This window comes from Silurus aristotelis (genome assembly GCF_946808225.1).
Source record: "Silurus aristotelis genome assembly, chromosome: 13".
In the NCBI taxonomy this organism is placed as follows: domain Eukaryota; kingdom Metazoa; phylum Chordata; class Actinopteri; order Siluriformes; family Siluridae; genus Silurus; species Silurus aristotelis.
The window spans coordinates 21135949-21158389 of NC_139586.1; the positions used below are offsets into that span (position 1 = coordinate 21135949).

The 22441-nt window shown below is 37.0% G+C and overlaps 2 protein-coding genes across 3 annotated transcripts in view; both read right to left on the minus strand.

The window, feature by feature from the left end:
- The window catches only part of stard5 (StAR related lipid transfer domain containing 5), a 423751-nt gene extending 411670 nt beyond the window's left edge, over window positions 1-12081 (minus strand). The window contains exons 1-6 of one of the 2 annotated variants that reach the window (XR_014536432.1): window positions 11719-12081; window positions 11504-11553; window positions 8665-8797; window positions 8326-8443; window positions 7518-7611; window positions 5693-5991 (exon numbers count right to left, since the gene is read on the minus strand). Coding sequence is in view for 1 of the 2 variants with exons in the window: in XM_083559453.1 (XP_083415579.1) it covers window positions 5841-5991; window positions 7518-7611; window positions 8326-8443; window positions 8665-8797; window positions 11504-11553; window positions 11719-11808 (636 nt within the window). In the remaining variant the exon portion in view is untranslated. Of the gene's footprint in view, window positions 1-674; window positions 5992-7517; window positions 7612-8325; window positions 8444-8664; window positions 8798-11503; window positions 11554-11718 lie in introns of those variants that run through there. The other variant, XM_083559453.1, reaches the window with a different exon arrangement.
- A 4452-nt stretch (window positions 12082-16533) lies between these two features.
- The window catches only part of tmc3 (transmembrane channel like 3), a 29707-nt gene continuing 23799 nt past the window's right edge, over window positions 16534-22441 (minus strand). The window contains exons 18-23 of the mRNA XM_083559500.1: window positions 20741-20866; window positions 20540-20618; window positions 20387-20429; window positions 20068-20293; window positions 19897-19968; window positions 16534-17418 (exon numbers count right to left, since the gene is read on the minus strand). Coding sequence (XP_083415626.1) covers window positions 16578-17418; window positions 19897-19968; window positions 20068-20293; window positions 20387-20429; window positions 20540-20618; window positions 20741-20866 — 1387 coding nt within the window. The 3' untranslated portion in view covers window positions 16534-16577. The remainder of the gene's footprint in view (window positions 17419-19896; window positions 19969-20067; window positions 20294-20386; window positions 20430-20539; window positions 20619-20740; window positions 20867-22441) is intronic.

Below are 22441 nucleotides of genomic sequence, written 5' to 3' on the forward strand. Positions count from 1 at the left end.
CCTTGATAATAAAAACGTCATACAAACTTTCCTTTTCCCTTTATTTTGAAGTTTGAATTTGTCTACCTAGCTGTAATATCATGGTTGGCGCTAGAATTGGTTCTTGACGGTCGACGTAGGAAAAAAGGGTAGGAGACTGAAATCTTCTGACACTGTCGGGATTTCAGATTTTAACCTAGGATTACAGGAATCTTTTAAGGATTTTCAAAATTAGTCCCAGACGACCAAATCGTGGTTAAAATCGCACAGGGTGAGCCTGGCATAAGGTGTTCTTGAACCCAATACTACAAATTACAACCAGGAACAAATGGCAGAGCTGTAGCATAATGTGTAGGTTTTCTATTTCACATACCTACTAGAAGCAAATGACTTTACAAAGCAATTACAAAGTACTTATGGTGCTGTCTGTCTTTCGGTGAGTGTGATCCTGTAATTTTTATCAAATGTTACCTTATCATTTCTATTTGATCCTTTAAAGTAGCAATAGTGCAAACCATCACTGGAGCATCTGGAGCCACTTCAAGGCACTTAAAAAAAAAAAGAACCTGCTGTTTGACCCTTGCATCTGGAATGTTCTCACAAACCGCTGCCTTGGCTAGGCCTCATCACTTTAGAACAGACCACACCGACTTGTCTTGCTGACAAAAGACAAACAAGTCAACAGATGCCAGTGGTTTAGAAGGTCATCATTTATTCATTGGAAGCTGGTGGAATACATTTTGTGGGATTATATAAAGGGCTCTGTTTTGTATTTAGGCAAAAAGTACAGTAAAGGCATTTTGTCTCAGTCCAACATTTAACAGAGATGACAAAGAAATCTAAAATATTCACTAATATTTATTCATTTGGTGGAAGATTTTAATCCAAAATCCAATCTAAATGTAGATCTTAACAAGAATATGGGAATTACATTAGATTTTAGGCAGTTCAAGGATTATTTCACATCACAAACTCCAGACCAAAAGCTCAGAGCCTCAGGAGAAAAAGAACAAAAATTGAATCCTAAACAATTTTCCTTTAACCCAAATGACAATCATTTTCAGCTATCTAGCTCAAATCATCTGCAGCAAGTATAAAAATATATGAGATATTACTGTATGATGATATAGATGGTATATTGGAATGTGGGTTGAGAAAAAGTTCAACCAAATTAGCTGCATCATCCAAATTAGCTGCATTGTTATAGAGGACATCAAACGTGTTTTTGGCTGTGTGTACATTTGGGATAAGAGGAAAATTGGAAAAATTGTGCAATAATAATAATAATCAGAGATTCCGATTACAGTAGCAGTTAAACATAAAATTACCAAAAGTCGAAATATCCATTTACATTTTTAAAAATGATTTAAGTTCAGTAAAAAAAAAATTCAAAAAGAAAAAGAACAATGCCATTTTCCACAAATTTTAAATATATCTGCTTCTTGATGATCCAGGCACTCAAATTAATGCCTCCTTTAAAATGAACAAACACATTTATCGCCAATGGACATGCATTGCGGATAATTGACTTCGCTGAGCAACACACAGTCATGCTTTTGAACAAAACAGTAAAGACAGGTGACAGAAAAAAAAAATTATAAATCGCACACGCGCATGCACTTTTGCCGCAGAATTACACACAAACAGTATCTAGTCATTTTTGTGCAACTTCGAACGATTCAAGCTTTCCATTATTATGTAAACATCACAGTGAAATTTCTGACTGCTGTATACTTTCCTTTCGATCTTTACAGTTTGCTGCTTGAGAATCATGCTAGTTGTGCCTTCCTTTATTCTTTATACATGTTTCCCATTCTTTATTTTAAAAAATGTGATGGACTCAGTAATGTATGTTATTTTATAAGCATTTTCTTAATACCATACTCATCACCTATGAGTGCAGGAATACGATTTAAGCAGGTAACACCTATATAAACAGTTTTAGCTGTAACTTGTCTGCATGTCAGTTTTCTTGACATTCTTCCAATTTGACTAGGCAAGCAGACACACACACACACACACACACACACACACACACACACACACACACACACACACACACACACACACACACACACACACACACACACACACACACACAAATAAGACAGCAGGCACGTACAACTAGCATTCAAGCCAGGGATCAGGAATGTCAGACAAGATTGAAAATTGAGGTAATCAGTTTAGAAGTAATATAAAAGTAACCTAAAAGCTGGAATTCGCCAGTACTTAAGAAAAACATGAGGTTTTTAAGTACAGAGTTTGCTCTTCTTATGTTTCCAAGAACTTGCAAGTAACATCTGTGGGCCTGCATGTTTGAAGTCAAACACGTTTAGTGTTCTCTACCTGCTCAGGCACACAAAACTAACTAACCACATTAAGCGTGGACTGCAGACATTGGCTGGATTCAAGTTTTATGCCACATCAGTATTTATCCATGTGTGTGAAGGTAATATACACACAACATGCTGCATTTTATGATTAAAAAATAAAAAATTTCCTACTGTGATTTAGCCGTGTTCAGATTCGCTCAATTTAGAAAATAATTTTTAGAATAATTCTATCAAGTTTAATTCCCGTTCTAAATGATGTCGCTGCCTTATAAACTATTGTAACCATATTACATAAAGTAACTGTTGCATTTAGTGTGAGACAGCTGTAACTGACCATGTAATTCTCTCACACACACACACACACACACACACACACGTGTCTCCCTCTTATAACTATTTTGTTTATTTAAATGAATGAATTCTATTTCCAGTGACTTGCATATAAAATAATTAACTAAAAATAAGCTTTTTAATTAATTTCTTTAAATTTTAAGAAGGGCAATCCTAGGTGTGCATTACACAATTTGATAATTTAGTCAGGGGTTCAATCACCAGTATCACCAAGCTGCCATGAGCCCTTTGTGCGTCAGGGGCGTTCTATCATGGCTGACCCTGTGCTCTGACCCCAGATTTCACTGTGCTGTATAGTAGCGGTCCCCAACCTTTTCTGCGTCACAGACCGGTTTAATGTCGGACAATATTTTCACGGACCGGCCTTTAAGGTGTGGCGGATAAATACAACAAAATAAAATGATATGGCTGGCATAAAAACTAGTATTTTTAAAATATAATTATAAACATGAATCCACTGTGTTGTTTTTTGTTAATTTTGTTGGCTTGGGGGTTTTAATTTAATGGTAATGTATTAAGTGTTACCGGCCGGAGCAGCCTCTTTAAGAAGGTAGCGGATGTTGGTAAAACATGTGACCGAGGCATCTTAACATGCATCAAGAGTGAGTCATAGACAGATGTGGCGGAGAGAATCCGGTAAATAACCAAAATAAAACATCATTCAGAATCAGATAATAAATAAAACGGAAATAATGAAAGTTATGTATTCTTTCAGTGCGGTACCAACTACCCGGTCCACGGTCTGAGGGTTGGGGACCACTTCTGTAAAGTGTAACAAGTATGAAGCCCTTTCCCTTCCTTTCTTTTAAACACACTCCCCAAAGGCAAACATTCTCTGCCCCATGTCGGGTGGTTCTTTACCTCTATGTCATGCACACCTTGAATTTCCATTATTTGACGATCAAAGTTCCAAAAAATACGAAAATGTACTGCTTGCAACTGAAATATTTAATTATAATTTGCTTATATACTTTTGTATTAAATGAAATATAATGCCTTAAATTGAAGATGATTAACTTATCACAAGCGACAAAATTGCAAATCGTTTACATTAGAAAAAATTGTTTAGTATTATAAATGTGAAACCAAAATACTTACAATGCAAATTAAAAAAAATAGTTCTTCTTCTAAAATCAAAATCCAAGCTTAAACTGGAAACAAATATCTGTCTATTTCTCTTTATGCCTCCATTTGACTGTTGCATAACACTTGAATCCACCTTTCAGTACCACACCTAATTCTACTCATTGCATTAAAAATGTTCAGATTGCACTATTTTCTCTGCCACTATATGAAAAAAAGATTATGTATAAGGGATTCAACGTCCCAGTTTTTTTTTAAAACATGATCCCAACATCAGAGCTGTTATCCGATACTGAGCCGATAGTGTCTATATACATAATAAAAAGTGTTGAAAAGGTGTAGATATGGAGACACCCTGTTAGCTTCAAGATCTTTCAGCTAATGACTGGGTCATTCTCACAGTACTCAAATCGACTCCCGTGAGCATCTGATGGTAAGTGATGCAAAATATCAGAGGCACGTACATGTGCAAGATTCGTGTTTGTTTCAGGCAACATCATCACATTTATGGAATGTTTAAAACACCAGCGGATCAGATCCTACATTTTGTTTCTGATTGTGAAATGGCAAACTTGATCGGATTCCACTCATATCCAGTGACTCATAACATCATCAGTCTGATGTATGACGATATTCAGTATCAGATTGGTGCATTTATTTGTCATATCAAGACTTTTTTTTTCTTGTGGTAGCAAAAAATAGCTATCAAGCCGTATTTCTTGCACCAAATCTAATTTCCTTTAACGTGCTCACTTTAGTGTCAAAAGTACAGAACAGAAAAGTAACTCATATAAAAACTGAGGCTATAAAATTAAACATAGTGATGTGGTGTTATATCAAAATAAACCATCAGTGTATTGGTGTGATGTGCGCAATGTGTGCTCTTACCTGCCCATGCCACATTTGTGCTTTTATCTATAAGTGATAGTTATAAGTTATAGCAGGTGGTTCAAATTTGTTGTCACAATCTTGCTTTTGTAATGTGAAGTAATTTAAGGCCAATGATTCGCTTATATGGTCCTTTGGATCATGCCGAGTGTGTAATTCTATTACCCACAATCCCAGTTTGCATGTAAAGTGAGCTTTTAAGACATTTATGTGCATGTTGGAATTATTCATTTCCTTCATTACGGCTCAAATATTAAAACGTACCTGAAATTGCTTTGGCAGTTTGAACAATAGACCAATAAAAGAATCCTCTTGTGAGCATTACAAGCAAGTGGACTATGAATAGGTAACAGTTGAGAAAGTATCCATGAGAGAAATTTTCAAACATAACGTTTGTCTATGTGTGTGTGTGTGTGTGTGTGTATATAAATATATATATATTTTTTTTCAGCCATATGTGGTTCTTCCCTGAACTCTTACAATAGGTTGGTGGCATGTCTTAGGATGTAATAGCATTAACTTTTCAATTTACTTGAACTAGGAAACCCAAAACTGTTCCAGCATGACAATGCCCCTGTGCACAAAGCAAGCTCCCTAACTTTTTGCTTTACATGGGATGAAGTGAAAGATCTTAAATGGCCTATATTAGAACTGTCACTGTGGCTACTCACTCCGTACCAGAAATAAGATTTGTTTTGCGCTATGCATGGAAACGCTAACATTAGCAGTTAACCAGGAAGTGGCTAACGCTAGCGCTATGGATTCTTCAGTATTTTATATCCAGCTTCAAGAATTTTAATTAAAAGGAGAAAATGTTGACAATTTCTCGTATTGAGGGAGCGAATGAATGAAGGATCGAAGGAATAAAGACATTTGTTAAAGTATGCTGAAATAGGTAGAACGGTTAAGTAGGGAAGTTACTTTTCTGTTCTGCGCCTTTTAAAAGAACAAAATATAAAAAAGTGAACCCAGTGAGCACAATCATATTTAGAATTGGTTCAAAAAGAAATCAGTTTTAGAAAAGACAGCTATTTTTGGTCACACACTAGACGTCAGACCATAACCAGGGCTGACTTAAAATTTAGGTTGGAATCAGTAAAGAACATAAAACTGGGAGTTTAGTGCTCACTGGATAAACACAGCAAGGATCAGAAAATATCTTTTTGTTGTACAGTTATGGATGTGGATATTCTACAAAAAGTGCCTTTAGTGCTTTTTGAGAGATTTAACAGCTTTACTGAGGTTCGTGTAAAAGTCGGTCATACTAACGGGGAAGAACGAATCCACGATGGAACGAGGAAGCAAACCTCCAAGATCGGTCTGGAAGAAGCTGATAAGCTGGGTTTTACCTGCTTCCCTGTGAGTTACAGATAAAAAGAAACAAAATTCACATAATAATTATATTAATAATAAAACACTTATAATGCAATTTGGTACTGTGTATTACAATGTGTATTACAGTATGTACAGTATGGATAAACTAATGTTTGCATCTGATATTCATATAAATCTAATGGAATGTAATATAGCCTATGCTCATGTATTATTTTAATATCATTATTGCTTTACTATCAGTTAGTGGTGCAACGGATCACAAAACTTACGGCTCGGATTACATTACGGTTTCTGAGTCACGGATCAGATCGTTTTCGGATAAGCAAAAAAAGTTGAGAAGACAAATATTTATATAGCTGTTTATTTATTACAAGAAAAGTTACAGGGGGAAATGCTCTAATACATGCCATTCGAATGATGCGGGAGGCTTTTCAAGTTCTTCTGCTCCTCTGCTAGCCGTTGTTGTTGACTGATTAACACGTCCCGTTCACCTGAACACGAGTGCTCTGTGTAGTTACACAATGACTTAGAACGCAATATCGGCAAGAAATAAAAAGTCTATTATTCGTTAAAAAATTACAATTAATCCGCAAGTTTAGAAAAGGAGCAATTAATCCGCGGTTCACTTGCATGCCCTTCCCTGAGTTGCGATCCGTTGCACCCCTACTATAAGTATTGCCAATCATTCATCTCCATTGTTCTTTTATAGTTTCACTTATTGCTCTCTAATTAGGTTTGATGTCAGTACGTGCACAACACTCGCCTCTAAAAGAGAACGATGAATATATGTAGAAATTATCTGAATGCAGTCCATGCAAGTGTTTCAGTGGACCGAACTTGAAACAATAAGTCCTTTTTAAAAAGAATGATGTTTATGTAGATGAAGGCATCTCACTGGACCAAACTAGTTACAGGGCTAGAGATATTAGAATTTTCCCTGATTTCTTGCAACAAAAGAAAAAAAGAACAAGAAAGAAAACGGTACAATCAAAACATATTGCCTAAGTGAAGAAATGTGTTCATTGTCCTTGCATCAAATTAAAAACAGTGGTGTCTCATCTGTTCATGGCACTAAGTTGTAGCGATATGATAACTGATTATTAATGCTTACGTATTAACAGGTAACTGTAAGAGCAACTACAAATCTGGACCTTGCAATAGACTGTATACTGCCATTTTTTTGTCATCAGAATTCACATAAGAGATAAGAGGGTTTCTCTTAACCCTTAGGCTAGTCCTGTGTGTGTGTTCTATGTAAAACTATCTCGCCTTTGTTTCTGGCCAGGTGGTGCAAGCGTGGCCTTGCAGCATTATCCTGATGTTACTTGCAGCCAGATTGAATTCTATCTGGCTGTAAATTGCTTTAGACAAAAGTGTCAGCTGGATCAATAAACCTGAGCTCGGTATTACAGAAACTCAGTTCAGATGTGTAATGTACATTTGAAATGCTGGCTGTAAAAACAGTAATAGCTCTTTGCTGCCATCTGCCTTCCTTCGCCAGAGACAGGCACTGCTGTTGGGGAAAAAAGGTTACTGAAATCTAGTTACCCTGGTACAGGCACACAAATGCAGCCGCATGGATGATTAAAACCGCGCACGTAGCCGGGCTGCGGAGGACAAGCTGGATGGCCCACATTAGTTGCTACAAAGAGATAAAGGGAAAAGAGTCTTCTAAATCAAATTCACAGACAGTTATTGTACACAAAAAAAGCAAATACTGACTCAGATTGTGGAATAAATTATATCCAGGTGAAGAAATATGTGAAAATATTAGCATGGCACTTGTGCCAGCCATTCACAGTTATCTGAGAAATGGCTGCTGTATAAGTCATTCATGGTGAAGGAGAAGTAACCTTGCCACCCTTTAGTCAATCTAAAGGATATGTGGCCTTTACATTTGTCTATCCATGTAAGGTTAAGTGTGTCTTCTTTTTTCCGAAAGTCCCAGTGCAGAGGGGCATTGCTTTGTGCCTTTGTGACAAAAGCATGTAAATCTATTTTAGTCTGTGCGGCTTTAACTGGCTTTGTGCATGTCAGTCTCAAAGAATGAGGTGTGGCTTTCAATCTTATTTCAGTTAAAGCTGCACAGACTAAAATAGCTTTAAATGCTTTTGTTAATGGCCTCTTCATGTGTCTGTCCTAGTGAAAGCGCTCTTCTTTGTGCCTGTCAGTCTCACAGAAGCTGGATAGATAGAGGTTTGTGCTTGTCTATCTTGGAAAAAAGGAGTGGCTTTAATCTGTTTTTTGGTATTATATCTCCAGCTTCTAGACATGAAATCACTATTCATATATTGCAATACAGCTATACAGAATGAAATAAAATGATATATAAAAAAAAAAAGAATAAATGTGATACCATTTGATGTAATCGTTCCATCTTCATATTGCTTGACTAAAATAACGTCTACAAAGTCTCGTGGCGATATAACGCCCATAGCAGCAGAGGGAGTAACAGTTCTACACACTGTAACATCCTAAGGAAGGAATAATCAGAAATATCAGTTAGACATGGAAGTAAACACATGGAACTCATAAAATATTAAACTCTATTGTACAGTAGAATCATATGTGCCTTTTTACTTGTGTTGCCTCAGGTGAGAATTTTTGTATAACCAAAGTCACAACAATAATCTAGTGTGTGTGCTCAGTATATCAATGTTTAAAAGCCAAAGTCAAACGAACATGTAAACCTTACTGTAGAAACTTGTTCAAGCAGCTCAAACTTCTTTACGTTGTTGTCCCATTTGAGGCGAAGCCCATTTGGATCTGGTTTCAAACACTCCCAGACTTTCTGTGGACTGCCATTGACAATCCCATCGCCCTTATATCTACAAAACAGATGATCAATATAGAACAAATATCAAATCTTAGTAAACAGGCTTAAACAATCTCTGTAAATGCACAAATTCCTCATTTCAGTTGAAAAGCCACAAGTTGCATATTTACATTTAAGACATTTGGCAGACGGCTTACAGGGCGAATTACAATTCTCTTATATACAGTGAGGAAAATAAGTATTTGAACACCCTGCTATTTTGCAAGTTCTCCCACTTAAAAATCATAGAGGGGTCTGAAATTGTCATCGTAGGTGCATGTCCACTGTGAGAGACATAATCTAAAAAAAAATAAATACAGAAATCACAATATATGATTTTTTAACCATTTACTTGTATGATACAGCTGCAAATAAGTATTTGAACACCTGAGAAAGTCAATGTTAATATTTGGTACAGTAGCCTTTGTTTGCAATTACAGAGGTCAAACGTTTCCTGTAGTTTTTCACCAGGTTTGCACACACTGCAGGAGGGATTTTGGCCCACTCCTCCACACAGATCTTCTCTAGATCAGTCAGGTTTCTGGCCTGTCGCTGAGAAACACGGAGTTTGAGCTCCCTCCAAAGATTCTCTATTGGGTTTAGGTCTGGAGACTGGCTAGGCCATGCCAGAACCTTGATATGCTTCTTACAGAGCCACTCCTTGGTTATCCTGGCTGTGTGCTTCAGGTTGGAAGACCCAGCCTTGACCCATCTTCAATGCTCTAACTGAGGGAAGGAGGTTGTTCCCCAAAATCTCGCAATACATGGCCCCGGTCATCCTCTCCTTAATACAGTGCAGTCGCCCTGTCCCATGTGCAGAAAAACACCCCCAAAGCATGATGCTACCACCCTCATGCTTCACAGTAGGGATGGTGTTCTTGGGATGGTACTCATCATTTTTCTACCTCCAAACACGTTTAGTGGAATTATGACCCAAAAGTTCTATTTTGGTCTCATCTGACCACATGACTTTCTCCCATGACTCCTCTGGATCATCCAAATGTTCATTGGCAAACTTAAGACGTGCCTGGACATGTGCTGGTTTAAGCAGGGGAACCTTCCGTGCCATGCATGATTTCAAACCATGACGTTTTAGTGTATTACCAACAGTAACCTTGGAAACGGTGGTCCCAGTTTTTTTCAGGTCATTGACCAGCTCCTCCCATGTAGTTCTGGGCTGATTTCTCACCTTCCTTAGGATCATTGAGACCCCACGAGGTGAGATCTTGCATGGAGCCCCAGTCCGAGGGAGATTGACAGTCATGTTTAGCTTCTTCCATTTTCTAATGATTGCTCCATCAATGGACCTTTTTTCACCAAGCTGCTTGGCAATTTCCCCGTAGCCCTTTCCAGCCTTGTGAAGGTGTACAATTTTGTCTCTAGTGTCTTTGGACAGCTCTTTGGTCTTGGCCATGTTAGTAGTTGGATTCTTACTGATTGTATGGGGTGGACAGGTGTCTTTATGCAGCTAACGACCTCAAACAGGTGCATCTAATTTAGGATAATAAATGTAGTGGAGGTGGACATTTTAAAGGCAGACTAACAGGTCTTTGAGGGTCAGAATTCTAGCTGATAGACAGGTGTTCAAATACTTATTTGCAGCTGTATCATACAAATAAATAGTTAAAAATCATATATTGTGATTTCTGGATTTTTTTTATTTTTAGATTATGTCTCTCACAGTGGACATGCACCTACGATGACAATTTCAGACCCCTCCATAATTTCTAAGTGGGAGAACTTGCAAAATAGCAGGGTGTTCAAATACTTATTTTCCTCACTGTATATGAATGAGCAATTGAAGATTAAGGGCCTTGCTCAAGGGCCCAGCAGAGCAGCTTGGTAGTGCTGGGAACTGAACTTACGACCTTCCGATCAGAACATCTGCAACATCTTATCCATTAAGCTACCACTATACTGAATACTGAAGTTGAAGAATAAAACATGGAATGTAAACTATATAGACAAAGGTTTGTGGACACCTGGCCATAAGATTCGTATACACATTTGAACATCCCATTACTGTTATAATAACCTCCACTATTCTGGGAAGATGTTCCACTAGATTCTGCAGTATAGAAGATTTGTACTCATTCAGCCACAAGGGTGTTAATAAGGTTAGGAACTGATGTAAGGTGAGGAGGCCTGGCGTGCATCCGCGTTCACATTCATTCCAAAGGTTTTCTATAACCTTTGGTTGAGGTCAGAGCTCTATAGCAGACTCAAGATCGTTCACTGCAATCCATGTAAACTATATCTTAATGGAGCTGTTTTGTGAACAGGGGCATTGTGGTGCTGGGACAGGTTTGGCTCTACAAATTCAAGTGAAAAAACAATCAAAACACAGACATCCAAACAACTGTGTGCCTTGAACTTTGTGTAACAGTTTGAGGAAGAACCACATCTGGCATTTCGTCCATATAGTGTAAGTCATATATATGAATAAATGAAGAATGAATGTGCCAGCATTTGTTACACTTTTTTGTTCTCAAAGCTTACAGTTGTGTAATATTGACCTTGATTTCATATAACTTGAATAAATTTGTTCCTAATTTGATTTTAGATTTAGTTCATATCCACAGATGCTGCACAGGGACGACACTAATGCAGTCACGTGTTGCAGCCATGCTGAACTTCACGATCAGTACAGGTGGTGGTGGTATTATTATGGGATGCATTGTTATAACCTGTGTTTTAGCATTCCGTGTATTTTACTTACACATTTCCTGGGAATTCAGCTGAAGGGCGCCAATAAACAGCAACTTCATTCTAAACAGAAAACACACACACACACACACACACACACACACACACACACACACACACACACACACAGTGACCGGCTTTTTTGTTGTTGTTGAATAAACGAAACGCGACTTATCTAAACTGTAATGTTAATACACAAAGAAGGGGCAAAATGGTATAAATACTAACCGATTTCTTACAGATTTTCCAGCCGGATTCGTCTTTCCTGTAGCTCAAAAGACGATCTGCAACAGAATTCGCCTTTTCCTCATAATCCATACTGTGTGTTTTATTTGCTCTACAAATGCTGCCCAAATGAACCGTGGCTTTTTGTCATTGGCTAACAACGATACATATAATTACAGCGTACAGTCTTTGAGCTAATGCTTGCTATTAAAAGCATAAACTGACACTTATAGCGCGTATAAAACCCGTAAATCATACATTAAAATGAAAGAAACCCTGACAGCTCATTCATTCGTTTCTGTTCAGTCAGTCAAGTGGGGATAACGTCCTAAACGCAGCGCGCATGCGCGGAAACCTTGCGCATGTGCGGTGTTAACGACATGCTATAAAGATGGGGGAAGTACTGGATTTTAAAAATGCGTCAAAAAAAAGGCATATTTAGACAAGTGTGTGTGTGTGTGTGTGTGTGTGTGTGTGTGTGTGTGTGTGGGGGGGGGGAAGGGGTAACCTTTTATTTATATTTTATACTTATTTATACTCTAAGCAATATTATATAGTACTTTTTAAAAGTGCAGATGTCTTTTATTTAGTATTTATGTATTATATGCTGTTTTCCCCTTTAGTATACCTAGTATCCCAAAAGTATTGGGACTTTTCTAGACATTTGTGGTTCTTCCCAAAACTGTTACCACAAACCTAGATGCACACTACTTCCCTTAGCTAAACTATTAGACCTAAACCTGTTCAAACATTTAAATGCTCCTGTGCACGAAGAAAACTCACAGGTTTACATGGGTTGGAGTGAAAGATCTTGAGACGCCTGCTACAGAACTCAACCCTACTGAACTCCTTTGGGATGAACTAAAATGCTGAAAGAGCCCAAAACTCCACAAGCTCACTCCAAAATCTTGTGAAACAACTTCCCAACTTGTCAGTTATTATACCAGCAACTGGGAACAAAATGTGGAATGAGATGTTCAAAAAGTGCATACAGATCTTACCATCCACATACTTTTCTTTATATTCTGTATAGTTTAGTAAGAATGCATTCTTATTTTAATTTGTATGAAGAGCAATTGCTATCTAATAGTCTCAACTTCTTTCAAATAACAATAATAGCATTGGTGTAAGAGTTATATTATTTATATTTCAGATCTAATGAGCAATCAAAAAATTTATTTGCTTTGATGTAAAGCACATATTACAAATCAGTTACTACATTTGACACAGACATGGCTTTTCCTGTGATTTTCTTATGTAAAATGGTGTTCAAAAGCTTGCTTTTTTGAATGCATATCTTTATCATATGTCATGGAAAAAGTTTTTCTTCTACTTTTTTTTTTTACTTGACACAAAATCTGCCTTGCTGTCTGTTATTATCTTGTTATTATTCATGGTATTCACAGATCACTGAATATTGTTATTAAATATGTTATAAACTACATTTACCCCTGTGTTGTTTATACTTTTCCATTTCAAAATTTAGCTATTTATTCAGTGCTAAAAGGGTCTTTATTCTAGTAACTCAGAGTTTACTAAACCCTGCCATCCAAGTCAAATATGTGAACAAGTGTCTGAATAGTCATTGTTATTGAACTATCTTTGTTTGGATATATACTGTATATACAGTGGGTAAAATAAGCATTGAACACGTCACCATTTTTTTTTTAGTAAATATGTTTCTTCAGGTGCTATTCACATCGAATTTACACCAGATGTTGGTAACAACCCATGCAATCCACAGAAAGAAATCAAAGAAATCAAACCATAGATGTCCATAGAATAAGTTATGTGGAATAATGTGAAATGACACAGGGAAAAAAAATCTAACACTCTAACTGAAATTTATTCAATACTTCGTACAAAAGCCTTTGTTGGTATTTATAGCTTCAATACGCCTCCTGTATGGAGAAACTAGTTGGATGCATTGCTCAGGTGTGATTTTGGCCCATTCTTCCACACAAACATTCTTTAAATCTTGAAAGTTCTGTGGGCCTCTTCTTTAAATTCTAATCTTTAGCTCTTTCCATAGATTTTCAATTGGATTCAAGTCAGGTGATTGGCTGGACCATTCTAGCAGCTTTATTTTCTTTCTCTGAAACCAATTGAGAGTTTCCTTGGCTGTGTGTTTGGGATCATTGTCTTGCTGAAATGTTCATTTTCATCATCCTGGTAGATAGCAGCAGATTTTTTTTTTTTAAATGTCTCTGTACATTTTTAATCCTTCTTAATTATATTAAGTTTGACAGTACTGTATGCTAAAAAACAGCCCCGCATCATGATTTTCCCACCTCCAAAATTCACTGTTGGTATGGTGTTTTTAGGGAGATTTTAGTGCCATTTGTCCTCCAAACATGGTGCGTATTATGACATCCAAAGCATAAAATTTTTGTCTCATCTGACTAGACTATATTCTCCCAGTATGTCACAAGCTTGTCCAAATGTTGCACAGCAAACTTTGAGTGTGCGCAGTGGCCAGGGCAGTTGAATGCATTACTTATTATTTTCTTTGAAATAATTGTACCTGCTAATACCAGGTCTTTTTGAAGCTTTCCACAAGTAGTCCTTGGCTCTTAGACAACTCTTCTGATATTCTTTTTACTCCTCTGTCAGAAATCTTGTGAGGAGCACCTGGTCATGGCCGGTTTATGATGAAATTATGTTCTTTCCACTTCCGGATTAACATTCAGAAGTTTTGAAATCCTTCTGTAACCAATCCCATTAGTATGCTTTGCAACAATAAGGTTGCAAAGGGCTTGAGATGGGTTTTTGCTTTTACCCATCATAAAATGTTTCTTGTGTGACACCTTGATAATGGGACACCTTTAATTAATTTGCAATTACAAGGGGCAGGATTGCTTTCTAATTACTGATTGAATTTAGCTGGTGTTTCCATGGCTTTTCATGCCTTTTTTCACCTTTCATTATGTGTTTAACACTTTTCCTGTGTTATTTCACATTATTACACATAACTTAATTTATGGACATGTATGGTTTGATTTCTTGGAAGTGTGGATTGCATTCCAACATCAGGTAAAAACTTAATTTCAATAGCACCTTAAGAAATATATTTGCTGAGAAAAATGGTGATGTGTTCAATACTTAATTTACCCGCTGTGTGTATATATATATATATATATATATATATATATATATATATATATATATATATATATATATATATATATATATATATATATATATATATGTTGTTTAAGGGTATTAAAAGCATGCTTAGCCTTAAGATTTCAGCTTAACTTTCAAATTATGAGTGTGGGGAAATAATATTCCAGATATACTTTCTATTGTGAGAATTTATATATATATATATATATATATATATATATATATATATATATATATATATATATATATATATATAAGTATTTAGTCAAAAAAGTATTTAGTCAGCCACCAATTGTGCAAGTTCTTCCACTTAAAAAGATGAGAGAGGCCTGTAATTTTTATCATAGGTACACTTCACTGAGACTGGCTAAGCCACTCCAGGACCATGAAATGCTTCTTACGGAGCCACTCCTTCGTTGCCCGGGCGGTGTGTTTGGGATCATTGTTATGCTAAAAGACCCAGCCACGTTTTATCTTTAATGCTGAGGGAAGGAGGTTTTCACACAAAATCTCACGATACATGGCCCCATTCAATCTTTCCTTTACATTGATCAGTCGTGCTGGTCCCTTTGCAGAAAAACAGCCGCAAAGCATGATGTTTCCACCCCCATGCTTCACAGTAGGTATGGTGTTCTTTGGATGCAACTTTCTCCTCCAGACACGACAAGTTGAGTTTTTACCAAATCTGGATCATCCAAATGCTCTCTAGCAAACTTCAGACAGGCCTGGACATGTACTGGCTTAAGCAGGGGGACACGTTTGGCACTGCAGAATTTAAGTCCCTGTGTGTTACTGATGGTAGCCTTTGTTACTTTGGTCCCAGCTCTCTGCAGGTCATTCACTAGGTCCCCCTGTGTGGTTTTGGGATTTTTGCTCACCGTTCTTGTGATCGTTTTAACCCCATGTATTTCTTCCATTTTCTAATAATTGCTCCCACAGTTGATTTCTTCACACCAAGCTGCTTACTTATTGCAGTCTTCCGAGCTTGGTGCAGGTCTACAATTTTGTTTTTGGTGCCCTTTGACAGCTCTTTGTTCTTGACCATAGTGGAGTTTGAAGTCTGACTGTTTGAGGTTGTGGACAGGTGTATTTTATACTGATAATGAATTCAAACATATATATACCAAATCTTGCCCACCATACACAAATCACAATCTAAACAATCTCTACTTTGTACATGCCAAAAATATGTTTTGCCTAAAAGTGCTAATTTGGTTGTAGGTGAAAAAGCTCCTAGATGTCATACATTTGTCACGATGTGATGATGTGGAAAAAAGACTCAACAAGGTCAATATCTGTGGCCAAAATGTTGTCTCTACTTGAATGCCATGCTATGTAATCCAGACAAGCATGTTCCAAAGTGTTCTAAATGCGCCTATAACATGAGTGTAAAGTTCTGAATTTCCTATGAACATTCTACGTAGATAACAAAATTGTTCTATTTACCATGTATATCTGATCTGCAAAAGGTTTTGCATAGTCTGTCATTGGGATTGGTACATTTATACCATAGGCTTATTTGATTAAAATTAGTCTATATATTACATACTGTACAGTATATACTGTAGCTCTTTATCACTTTAAAATATTGTATATAGAATATATTGTTTTACATTTGGTTGTTGTAGGCTTGTCTAAAATATGTGCTTTAAAACAAGTTAATTAGAACACATACAATATGTGCAACACAACTACTAAAAGCGTCTGTGTTGTTATAATATATGCAATGTCTTTAGTCAAACATTTGAGCACACTAGATCTTTTGATCCAGCCTCATTCAGTTCAGCCCTGGTTTTGGACTTTTTTTTAGTCATCTTCGTGTTGTGTTTTAAGTATTTCTCTTTGTTGTGGATGACTTGAATGTACTGGTCAGTGCTGCTGTTCTGCTGGTCACTGCTGGACTCCAGTGAGGCTGAATCCGACTCGGTCAGTGATGGGTCCCCTTTGCGTTTGTTCTTGGGCTTGACATGAAGTTCTCCATGCCTGTGTGGTGTTTCTGAGACCTTAATACTTGTCCTGGAGCGACTACAAGGACTTTCCTCCTCCCATTGTAGATAATCTTCCTCTTCCTCCTCTCCATATACTCTCCGGGCTAGACGGCTGTCCCGAGTTTCGCCAATGTAAAAGCGTGCTGGTGATCTCTGATGAAGATCAGAGAGTGACTTTGGCCGGTGTGAGTGCCCTAAGGATCCATGCTTTCCACCACTATTAGCTTCATTTTCTTCCTCTTCTTCACTTAGGTGTGGCTGCTGGCTTCGGGGAATGTAACACTTCACATTGCGGGGGTAGAGCTCAACAATCTCAGTGGGCTCGTCCACCACGCGGTAGTGCCTTGGCAGACGCATGGTGGAACGCATAATCTTCTTACGTGGTTCGTGCTCATTCAGGATGACATACCGTGTGGGATGAGCTCTCCGGCCCAGGTAGCTCTGTGCTGTGACAATACCAGGCTCCTGGTGCATGGGCCTGAGGCCCTTTCTGAATACTGGGTCTGAGTGGACACTTTCAGAGAAACGCACAGACGGACTGTAGGCCATGTGGTGGTATGATTTGGAGCGGCATGAATAGGCTGGATGCCTGAGAAAAAAAAGGATATTAGTAACATTTGTGAAGTTAAAATGAATCTCCTATGCTCATACAGACTCCCACAGCTTCTCTTCAGAGGCTAGATGCCTAATAAATAAACATACATCAAAAAAATGAAAAAAAAAAAAAATCATAGACATTAATTATGTCCAACATTTGGTTCTATAAGATTGTACTGGTGATATTAGTCTAATGTAGCAGGTTGATTGACCAACTGATTTTCAAATTCTCTATAAATGCACACATATTCATATTATATTGTTGAGAAGCATTTATAGGTGATGTAATTTTATTTCTTCCCAAAAATCTCCCCTTAGGTATTAAAAAAAGTCTGTCGATATGTCTGTTTCATCCAATTGATATTTATAAGTGATACAGATTCATCTTCAGTCAAGTTTCAGAGGATGTTTAGTTATACCAAGTTGGATAAAATTAATAAGTACTTCTGGTTATCCAAGATGTCTGGCAGATAGATGCAATGCTTAACTGCCTGTTTAAGGATGTTAAGAATTGCATCTATCTGCCAGACATCTATCTGCCAGACATCAAAGCCAAATGAACCATTTAAATATATACAGTGAGGAAAGTTAGTATTTGAACACCCTGCTATTTTGCAAGTTTTACCACTTAGAAATCATGGAGGGGTCTGAAATTGTCATCGTAGGTGCATATCCACTGTGAGAGACATTAACTAAAAAAAAAAAAAATACAGAAATCACAATGTATGATTTTTTTACTATTTATTTGTATGATACAGCTGCAAATAAGTATTTGAACACCTGGGAAAGTCAATGTTAATATTTGGTACAGTAGCCTTTGTTTGCAATTACAGAGGTCAAATGTTTCCTGTAGTTTTTCACCAGGTTTGCACACACTGCAGGAGGGATTTTGGCCCACTCCTCCACACAGATCTTCTCTAGATCAGTCAGGTTTCTGGCCTGTCGCTGAGAAACACGGAGTTTGAGCTCCCTCCAAAGATTCTCTATTGGGTTTAGGTCTGGAGACTGGCTAGGCCATGCCAGAACCTTGATATGCTTCTTACAGAGCCACTCCTTGGTTATCCTGGCTGTGTGCTTTGGGTCATTGTCATGTTGGAAGACCCAGCCTCGACCCATCTTCAATGCTCTAACTGAGAGAAGGAGGTTGTTTCCCAAAATCTCGCAATACATGGCCCCGGTCATCCTCTCCCTAATACAGTGCAGTCGCCCTGTTCCATGTGCAGAAAAACACCCCCAAAGCATGATGCTAGCACCCCCATGCTTCACAGTAGGGATGGTGTTCTTGGGATGGTACTCATCATTCTTCCACTCATCCACTAAACACCTTTAGTGGAATTATGACCCAAAAGTTCTATTTTGGTCTCATCTGACCACATGACTTTCTCCCATGACTCCTCTGGATCATCCAAATGGTCATTGGCAAACTTAAGACGTGCCTGGACATGTGCTGGTTTAAGCAGGGGAACCTTCCGTGCCATGCATGATTTCAAACCACGACGTCTTAGTGTATTACCAACAGTAACCTTGGAAACAGTGGTCCCAGCTCTTTTCAGGTCATTGACCAGCTCCTCCCGTGTAGTTCTGGGCTGATTTCTCACCTTCCTTAGGATCATTGAGACCCCATGAGGTGAGATCTTGCATGGAGCCCCAGTCCGAGGGAGATTGACAGTCATGTTTAGCTTCTTCCATTTTCTAATGATTGCTCCAACAGTGGACCTTTTTTCACCAAGCTGCTTGGCAATTTCCCCGTAGCCCTTTCCAGCCTTGTGGAGGTGTACAATTTTGTCTCTAGTGTCTTTGGACAGCTCTTTGGTCTTGGCCATGTTAGTAGTTGGATTCTTACTGATTGTATGAGGTCAACAGGTGTCTTTATGCAGCTAACGACCTCAAACAGGTGCATCTAATTTAGGATAATAAATGTAGTGGAGGTGGACATTTTAAAGGCAGACTAACAGGTCTTTGAGGGTCAGAATTCTAGCTGATAGACAGGTGTTCAAATACTTATTTGCAGCTGTATCATACAAATAAATAGTTTAAAAATCATATATTGTGATTTCTGAAATTTGTTTTTTTAGAATATGTCTCTCACAGTGGACATGCACCTACGATGACAATTTCAGACCCCTCCATGATTTCTAAGTGGGAGAACTTGCAAAATAGCAGGATGTTCAAATACTTATTTTCCCCACTGTATACTACTGACTTAAACAAAGATCTTTTTCTGAACACTTAGGTTAATGAACATGAGAGTGTGGTTAGTATGGGGCAAAGCTGTCAGCATAATGGAAGATGGTTAAAAAGCTATACATTATGCCATAATGAATGACATGCCCTGCCATGATGCCTTTTAAAAATTACATTTGTCTTTGTCAGAGTTGTTTTAAAGCAACAACCCATTTCTCAAATGACATTAATTATTATTTTGAGGTAATGAAACTGCATTTTGGGAACCTTTAAAAGAAAGCCAGACCTGACGGGGATGTATTCCACCCTGTGAATCTCCCTCTGGGGAACGGAGGGACTGCTGAATATTCTGTAAGCACTGCACAAGCAGAGATGGAAGTGGAAGGTTTATGGAAAATGTAAAACAATGTACTGAGTCATGAAGGGCCAGAGAACAGGAATAGCCATTAAGACAGACCTGCTATGCTTAGGTCTCACAAGGATGGAGGGACTCCTGTCTTCAGGCCGAGAGGCTGACTGGGTAATTGTGCGAATGCTGTTGCTGTGACGGCCAGGCGAAAGGATTTTGTTGACAGTTCCGTTGCGATGTGGGGGGGAAGCCGATCTTGCTGGCGACTCCATACTTGTAATGTCACTCTCCTGCTCAGGTTTTTGCTCACCGCCCTCAGGTGGCTGGAGACGGGCTGCAGATGAATTTACAAAGGATTGCATAATGCTAATTGTGTTAATGAATGACAACAAACTTTTGACTCAGCATCGGTTTTTATAGCTTTTACCTGCGGCTAACTGAAACACTTTCTTCTTGTCATCTGTGCGTTCCTGCAGCAACGAAATATTAAAAATCACACCATACATTTCAAAATTATTTGGACATTTAATTACTTTTTCTTAAATTTTACCCACAACCTTTTTATCACTAAATGACTCACAGTCTGAAGTTGCATTCTCAGCTGGTTGTTGGTGAATTTCAGAGACCGAGCGATAGACTGCAGGTAGTAGATCAGCATGCTGAAAGCAATACCACAATGAAGAACCACACTAATACAAGCAAGAGGACTAAATGATAAGATTTTATCATCTATTCATTTTCCTGAGGTAATCAAGCCTAGATAAGTGGTAGCGTGACTTACAAGAGAAGCAAGAGAGCTGGCAGAACCACCACAGGGCTTGTGATATAGCCCATCACCTTACTAAACCACACAGGAAAATCCTTCTCTATTGTCTCGGAGATGATGTCATAAATCTTCTCTTGACCACTATAGAGGCAGTAGATAAACAAAAGGCGACATTCATTATAATAATGACTTTTTTCCATTAATCTTAATTAGCTAGGAGATATTCACCAATGTTTTTTTGTTGTTTACGCTGTAGAATTGTTTTTATCACTAACATTAAACCACAGTACATGAGCAGGAGATATCATTGTAGCAAGTGCCATGGATCACCACCAGCCATCATGGTATTCACCACAGCACATGACCTTAAATATATTTTGTTTGGATTTCATATTGTACAAACATTTACAAAATTAAAACATAAAGCTAAGAGTCTATGAACATGGGTTTGCATGTCTAATTTCATCTGCTGTAAAAAATAAATAAAATAAAATAAAAAATTATATATATATATATATATATATATATATATATATATATATATATATATATATATATATATATATATATATATATATATACACCTTGTGTGTCCAAACTTTTGGTCTGTACTGTGTATATATATACATATATATATACACACACACACACACACACACACACACACACACACACACATATATATATATATATATATATATATATATATATATATATATATATATATATATATATATATATATATATATATATATATATACACACAGTACAGACCAAAAGTTTATATATATTATATATACAGTACAGACCAAAAGTTTGGACACACCTGCTCATTCAAAGAGTTTTCTTTATTTTCATGACTATGAAAATTGTAGATTCACACTGAAGGCATCAAAACTATGAATTAACACATGTGGAATTATATACATAACAAAGTGAACTGAAAATATGTCATATTGTAGGTTCTTCAAAGTAGCCATCAAGAGAATGCCAAGAGTGTGCAAAGCAGTAATCTAAGCAAAAGGTGGCTACTTTGAAGAACCTACAATATGACATATTTTCAGTTGTTTCACACTTTTTTGTTATGTATATAATTCCACATGTGTTAATTCATAGTTTTGATGCCTTCAATGTGACTCTACAATTTTCGAGAACTCTTTGAATGAGAAGGTGTGTCCAAACTTTTGGTCTGTACTGTATATATATATATATATATATATATATATATATATATATATATATATATATATATATATATATATATATATATATATATATATACACACAATTATATTATGTAAATTGTAAAAAAAAAATTAAAGCACATGTTGAGTAATTAAACTAATGGCTTATCTAGAAGTTTTATTAGCTATGTTCTGTGGAAAAAAATAAGTGAAATTCTATTTTTCCACAATACCAAATGTCAAATTGATGAATTTTCTATAACAAAAGACATTTGTAAATGAATAAGTTTTGAGCTTTTTTACTTCCTTTTTTCTGAAACTGATTTGTACAGGTTATTGAATTATTATTATTATAATTATATAATTATTATTATTATTATACATTCTTATTTCATATTTGTTTTTTGAGATTTGTACAGTTATACATATTAAATTGTTATTGAATTATATTCCAAATCAATTTTCAGGTACAATCTTCAGATGTTAAGCTCAAGAAGAATTTGGTTTTAGCTTTAATATGCATGGCTAATGG